This window comes from Lutjanus erythropterus, chromosome 23 (assembly GCF_056507025.1).
Source record: "Lutjanus erythropterus isolate fLutEry1 chromosome 23, fLutEry1.hap2, whole genome shotgun sequence".
Classification (NCBI taxonomy): Eukaryota; Metazoa; Chordata; class Actinopteri; order Lutjaniformes; family Lutjanidae; genus Lutjanus; species Lutjanus erythropterus.
The window spans coordinates 1,140,349-1,147,880 of NC_139339.1; the positions used below are offsets into that span (position 1 = coordinate 1,140,349).

Below are 7,532 nucleotides of genomic sequence, written 5' to 3' on the forward strand. Positions count from 1 at the left end.
AAGCACTGCCACAGTACTTTGTATGAAAAGTGCTATATAAATCACTGCTGCTCATCACCGCCTCAGCTCTCTGATGGACAAACATCTTCATACCACAGACACTGGTTTGTTTCTTGTTCTACAATCATCACAGCAACATCTGCATCCAGGGTTCATTTCTACTCATCAAAACTCCCCATTTGTTCCCAGTGGACAACTTTATCCAGACGTCCTGTAGAGCTCATTTGGTGTCACATTAAATTTGTGCAAGTCAGTTGTCAGTTTGTGACCTTCATCCACTCCTATTATGAAAATGAAACAATTATAGTAATTTCAACAATAGTCAAAAACCTGTGAATGTGAAGAAAGACCTGCTTCACCTTGACTCAAATAAGACTGACTCTCTCAATAATCTGCTTCAGTGTTCATGTCACACAGTGACCACTAGATGGAGACATACGACCAGTATTCTTGAGGCTGCAGAGTTTGTGGACAGCTCCTTCCTGAACTTCACTGTCTGTGTCATGAAAATGAGTTTGGTTCTACAATGAATGAACTCTCCACAGTGATCGTCAACACATCAGTTTGGGGGCGTGGCTTCCTGCATAATCAAGTTCAGTTGGTGTGTGTCACAATGCAATCACAATGACGTTTGTTCACACACATTCTGCTGCACACCAGCCTGCTCTCCCCTCATACACTCACCCACCTGTATGCCTGCATGATGACTTTACCTCCATTATCGTCCATAAAAAGATCATTCAGTCTCTATAAAACTGCTCGTTCTCTGTTCACCTACCTGTCGGCTCATTGACCCTTTGCCTGGCCTCCACCTACCCTCTGCTTGTCTCCTGTCGGCTTGTCTGCCTCGTCTGACTGCTCACCTGGTACCAACATCTGAAACTGAACTGGTCTGCTCGGGTCCGTTGGCTCACTACAGCGCTCACTGCCTGACTTCCGGGTTCAGCTCTGTTCAACAAGTCTGGATCCCAAAGGCTGTGTTCTCACTCATTGCCTGAGCCACTAACTTCGACCCGTGTTTCTTCACATGTTCAAGTTCCTGTTTCGCCTGTGCTTCAATGAGGTTGTTAGTAAATGTCACTTTGTGCCTGTGTGCTGCTACTGGATCCTGAACACACCCATTACATATGCTGTGTGTGTGTGTGCACAGTGCGCATAGATGAGAAAAAAAAGTGTCATGGCTGGGCAGCAAAGACAAGTGTTGTCGATCAGTGCAGAGGGATTCAGGTTTAGCATTGAAGTTGTCTAGTGGCAGTAAATGTACAGTTTGGCAACAAAAACACTGCAGAAGAAGTCCTAGAAGTGAACTGGACACCATGCCAAAAAAAAAAAAAAAAAAGACTCAAAGTCTAAATAAACACTGGTCAGATGTAGCTGAGAGCTGATGCAAACAGCTGCACTGATAAAAATTAAAGTGTTTCTGCTGCGACAGGCAAGTGAAAAACACATCTGACTCACTTTCAGTTTTTTTTAATCTATTTTATGGTCATTTCAAACCAGCCTTCACTGGACTGTGATATGAAGAGACAGCAGACAGAACAAACGTTTTGTTAGGTTGTAAATGTAATAAACCATAAAAATTATGATAGTAATCATTATATATTATAATATTTGGGGAGGGTCTATCTCCTTCTCTTAGCCAGTCAACCCTGTTTTACAGACTATAGTGAAATACAACACGTTAAATAAAGGTTACAAATACAGATCTACTGTACGTTGAAACCACAGTGAGTTTGACACCAGTAACATCAGAAATAACCTGCACAGGAAGAGGAAGTTCTCAAACACGTCCTTCTTTAACCGTTCGTCAGTCTGATGCTCGAGCAGTCAGCAGCCAGGCGTCATGGAGGTCACAGCTGTCTGCAGCAGACTGTGTGAGTACAGAGTCTCTGCTTCCTCTGTTTCTTCTTTTTACGTCTCATGTTCTCGTACATGAATCTTTGCCTGACGTACAGTTTATTTTTCTGTGCAGTGATGTTTTGGATCGTTCTGCTGGCTGCACACATTCAGAAGAACCAGACTCAAACAGAAGGTGAGCAGCAACATGCGTTTCTTTGTTTAGTTTCCAAACTAAACTTAAGTTAAAGGTCGATATAAACCATTTAAACATCTGTGCATATGTCTGTAACACAGAACCTTTACATTTAATGTTCAGAGAAAATATAAAGTTTGTTATAAAGTACAGTTATTTATTTGGATTTGTATTATAGATATGAAGTTGTGTAAGTTATACATGACATGTTTTCATGTGTTAGACGTGTTTTTAATCTGTCTTTGTCTCTCTTTCTGTTTTTCAGCTGTTCACATCACTGTAGACAAACTTCAGTTCTTTGAATATGAGAAAGTGTCTTTTCACTGCGATGCTCCTGATGGTTCGACTAAACTGAAAAGAATCAGGAATAAAAAGGAATTCAGTATGACTTGTGATCCGAAGACGACGTCGACACTGACCTGCACCATTAGAAACGCCTACGAATCAGACAGTGGAGAATACTGGTGTGAAACTGGACGAGGAGAGAAGAGCAACACTGTCAGCATCACTGTCACCCGTGGGTTCATTATTATTATTAAAAACACAACCTACTACCTGATATACTACTCAAGCTCCTCCTCCAGTGTCTTTGAAAAAGCAAAGATGATAACATATATACTTGTTATTGCTTTTAAATCTGCTAAGTAAATGCAGTGAGCCATTGATTCGAAATAGTCTGTATAAGCGTGTAGACAACTAGATTAATCATTTGCCTTGTCTAAACTGTCACATTGGGTCTGATTTATTTATGATTGCATCTTGTTTACAGTCAAACGGTGCATTTTATCACGCAACTTTACAGCATTATGTATAGTATATTTTGTTTTTGCAAACTTGCAAACTTTTGCAAAACCCAAGTTTCTGTTGTGAGCAACTCACATTTAATTTTATCTACGTGTTGTTCAGCTGGTTTTGTGATCTTGAAGAGTCCTGCTGTTCCTGTGATGGAGGGAGACGCTGTGACTCTGAACTGCAGGAACAAGACGACTTCCACCGACCTCCGAGCTGATTTCTACAAAGATGGTGAATTCATGCTGCGCAGTTCTGCAGGAGAGATCACCATCGATGCTGTTTCCAAGTCTGATGAAGGCCTCTACAGCTGCAGCATCCCTGGTGCTGGAACATCACCCGGAAGCTGGCTGTCCGTCCGAGGTGAGACATGACAGTGTTACAAGAAAATAGATCTGTTGCTCCATATTCTTTTTAATCACATAATATAGTAATTATTCAAAAGACAGCAAATGTAAAAAAGGTCCAGTGTGAAATAGTAAGTATTAAGGGAGAATTTTCTTTATATTTAGAGCCATATATTAGCAGTGAAGTTGTCTTGTGGCAGTAAATGTACAGTTGGTCTGCAGAGGAAGTCAAAGAAGTTCTCATGTCTTGTCTCTCATGAAGTGAAGGGAGAGTCTGTCAGATTAAATCTGAGCAGAGTGAGCTGATCCTGGGCTCTGGAGCACAGTCTGGGTTACAAAATGTGGAAAAACATGTTTTCAGTGCCTTTTCACTGGTCACCTCGTGTTCAAACAATTGAAAAAAAAAAAGTTAAATATAATAAGTAAAAGTGAATATAAGGGTAGAGATATGTTTTCTAATATGACCATGTTTTAAGAAAGAACATGTGTATATAGTGTTACATGAGTTACAGTAAATGATGCTTCCTCTTTCTTTCATCAGTTCCTGAAAAGAACCATCCGGTCCACCATCAGTCCCCTGAAGTTCTCATCGCGCTGTGGGTTGGTTTCACCGTTTTAACTGTGGTTCTGCTGCTGCTGGGATTTCTTCATGTTAGGAAACACAAAGGTACACAAAAGTCACAAAAAACACTCAAATAACTAACAAAGAAACACGAAAATGAGAAGGCAACTGTGGTCATCAAGGTCATCAATACTTTGAGTTTAACAATTCTGCAAAAGGAATTATAAGAAAGTTTTGTTTTTGTTTTTTTGTCTAAGAAGCAAATAAATTCTTGCAAGCTGCTATAAATAAGAAAGCTTTTGGTGTCTTGATTTAAGGTAAAGTCAGTTGTTTTTAAGCTTCCTGAAGAAGTTTGGTTGTTTTTTAAGCTTTTTTCCCTTTAACCTTAGTTTAAAGTATAAAGTCTTATAGTTAGTGAAATAAAAAATATTCTGTTTCAAGAAAATGTGTCTTCTTGTAAGGGAAGAAATTCTTAACATCAGTTAAATGAACAAACCACATATTTTAAGTTATTCTTAAGTAAATAACTTTTTCTTTTCTTTCTAGTTTTAAGGCCCATTATGCTTTTTAAGTGGCCAGATTTATGAACTACCTTTAAGAAATCTTGCCGCACAAAACTGGCTTACCTGATAGACAGTTTGATTATATTTAAGAATATTTGGTTTATTTCTATTAGGGCTGTTTTTGCAGTGTGGGAGAACTTATTTCTGAGAGCTTACTTATCTATGCAAATGCAAATTTAACTTGGATAAAGGTATTTAACAGCTCAGCTGTCCAGAATTAAGTGTTTGGGCTACGTATATATGTATATATAACAGTATAACTTTTGAGGATCATGTTTGTATGGAGTTACTTTATTTCAGTATCCAGTTCCTGTATTTTTCCTGTATTTTTACATGCACGTATATGTTTGCTTAAAATTGAAGAAAAGCACTTCTGGATTTAAACATTATAAGTATTTGAACTATATAAAAATCTAATAACGGGAAAACGTTCCTACTAATCAATAAAAACAAATCAAGAAAGCAAATACAAGAAATGATACACAATCATGTACGAGTATTCTACACCGTTAAAAAGAAATAACTTCAAATATTCTTATTTCTTCTGTCTGTTGACGTCAGTGTTTTTGCTCTTCCATCAGTGACGCTCTGTTGTTCCTCAAAGACGCCGACAAACTCAGACGAGGACAATCAAACAGGTTTTTAAGACTTTACTACATAAAAAAGATGTTTATTTACTATATTTATGAGCAACATGTTTACGTGTTTAACTGCGTCTCTGAATTCTTTTCTTTCATTTTGTTTCATGTTTCAGTCCGTGCAGAAGAATCTGCAGATGATCCAGACACTCTGACGTATGCAAACGTCATCACAGAACAGAGACAGAACAAAGGTTTATTTTATCATTTATTTTCTTTAATATGTTGTGAGGACCACAACAGGACTGTAATGGATGACTGGTGTCCTTATTATTAGTAGATTTTATGAGATAATGTGTACTCCTCATTTTGAGAGACAAAAAAAACATCTTCAATTAGTTTAACAGCTGAGAAAATAATAAGAGTTCATTGTCTGTGTTGAAAGTGGCAGTTGAGATGTTGTTACCAGAAAACACTGAGACGTGCTGAAGAGCACGACTGATGAAGTATTTTTACATCCTCTCGGTGTCATATTTACGTGGTGTTTTGTTTTAGACGCAGCAGACGCAGATGATAATCCGAGTCTCCGCCTCGAGTCAAACCACAGCAGAAAACCACAGGAGGACAGAGGTGAGAACATCTGTCCGTCACTACGACTCTTTATTCTGCTGTTTTAAAGAAGAAATCTGTGATATAATTACTGTAATAAATCATTAAATAATCATGATACCACTTTACATGCTGCATCTGCAGTATTCCTCTTTGAAACTTCCATCCCAGGCTAAAATAACTGTTTTTGTTTGCCCATTTCATGTTAATCAGAGTTCAAATTCATGCAGATTTTTTGTTTAATGAGTCAGTGTCTGTTTATGAGTCATAAGAAATCATTAATAATCTTTTGGAGGGATCAGATGTTTATAAAAAAGTAAATGGAGTTTAGTTGGCAGCAGTGAGACAGTCACTGAACTGAAACTCCAGAGTGAGTATTTTCAGAGCAGAGGGCTTTTTGTTTTCAGGTTAACAGACTGAACTTTACATCAACAGACAACTGACAGAGTGATAAACAGCTGATCAACTGACAGAGGAGGACTTGTTGTGGTTGCATGTCTCTGCCGTGTTTAGGGAGGACGGGTCGGGGGACCACAGATCAGGATCCTTAAACAGGATTACAACCTGTTCATTCGCCTCAGTATTTGGACGGTGTCACTTGTTTTTGCTCATTCAGTGGCGACATGTTTAAGTTCATCCGTCTGTTTTCTCCTCTTCAGATGAGGATGAATGTGTTGACATTGTTGACTTCACCTTAAACATAAGTGAGACTCCACAAGCTCAACAATGTGGTGCGTATATTATTAAAATATAGTTTTAGTTTTTGATGGATGGTTGAATAAAAATATTCGTTCTGATGGTTGTTGCCATTTAAATTATGATATTTCTTGTATGTCGTGTGAAACATGAACTGTACTTTTTGTTGTTTTGTTTGTTTGTTTGTTTGTTTGCAGCAGAATCTGAATCCCTGAATCCAACAGCAGCCGACGAGTCTAACGAGTTTAACAGAGCAGGAACTTCTTGATTCTGTTGTCTGTAAGGTAACACTGATGGTATTTCTGTCCTTCAGCATCAACTTCTTAATTTGAAGTTGCATTATACAACAATTAGTTCTGACCAAATAATCTGATTGGACGAGAAACATTTAATGAGTTCTGATATTCAAGTACAACCTTATGACTGTTAGCCTACATTAACTTTACAGTGACTAACAGAGACAGCAGGAGACATGAGACACATCATGAGACACAAGGGATAAATAGTGATACGGGTTACAGTACTGTTTTTTTTATATATATATAACATATTTTTTGTGTTTGTCTTTCAGGCCACGACGAGCAGAGACACATGACTCAAGAAGACAGGAAGCGTTCTGTACTGATGTGTGCAAATTTTTCACTTTCCTTAAAAATGGCAACAAACATTATCCTGCACCAACATCAAACGGTTATTATTGCATTTGTATTTTCTAGTTATGCTGTAAGAATAAATATAATCCTGCATCTTTACCAGACTTTCTATGTTTCAAAATGTTTCATTTATATAATCGTGTTACTCTGTGACAAAAGAAATGTAATTTATTAAAGTAAAAAATGTGAATGTTCTGTTTGTAAACCTTGTTAAAGGCAGAAAGGTGTTTTGTGTAACTCGACTCGCAGCATCAGTGTCTGTTTTTTATTGCAGTGTAACAGTTAAACCACGTTGTTCTGGTCAGTGAACTCATACGTGTGAAGATGCTGTTAATAAAAGCAGAGCGACTGCAGGTTTAAATTCACTCACTGTGGTCAACCACCAACCAACATTATGTTAAATTATATCAGTTAGTGAGTCTGACAAAAAATATAAGTACATCAGATTTACCGATTACTCAATAATAACATGACTGCAGTGTTGGGATATTTGCATTTATTTATTTGAAAAGGGACAGTGTACATTATTCTACATTCAAATTAATGTAAATGTACCTGAAGTTCTGTTCTCATTTACACAGGTATTTTTAAAAATGCATCTTTTTCTTTTAGCCTTTCCTTCACATTCAAACAGAGCTGCAGGGTGAAGATATTCTGAAACTGTTTTTACTGGTTGAATTACTGTGAGCGTTCTGTTGGTGTT

The 7,532-nt window shown here is 37.7% G+C and overlaps 1 protein-coding gene and 1 long non-coding RNA gene across 3 annotated transcripts in view; both read left to right on the plus strand.

Annotated features, from left to right (window-relative positions):
• LOC146305156 (high affinity immunoglobulin gamma Fc receptor I-like) overlaps positions 1-3,195 on the plus strand; it is a 64,240-nt gene extending 61,045 nt beyond the window's left edge. Inside the window, exon 5 of the mRNA XM_084713044.1 lies at positions 2,939-3,195. Within this exon, the coding sequence (XP_084569170.1) occupies positions 2,939-3,195 (257 nt within the window). The remainder of the gene's footprint in view (positions 1-2,938) is intronic.
• A 236-nt stretch (positions 3,196-3,431) lies between these two features.
• LOC146305164 (uncharacterized) lies at positions 3,432-6,927 on the plus strand. Of its 2 annotated transcripts, none has more exons than XR_014769063.1 (7): positions 3,432-3,835; positions 4,875-4,931; positions 5,048-5,125; positions 5,427-5,501; positions 6,140-6,211; positions 6,374-6,460; positions 6,748-6,927. It is a non-coding gene; the product is annotated as an uncharacterized LOC146305164 (long non-coding RNA). The 2 variants fall into 2 exon arrangements; XR_014769064.1 differs by having other exon boundaries at positions 6,377-6,460.
• The last annotated feature ends 605 nt before the right edge of the window (positions 6,928-7,532 follow it).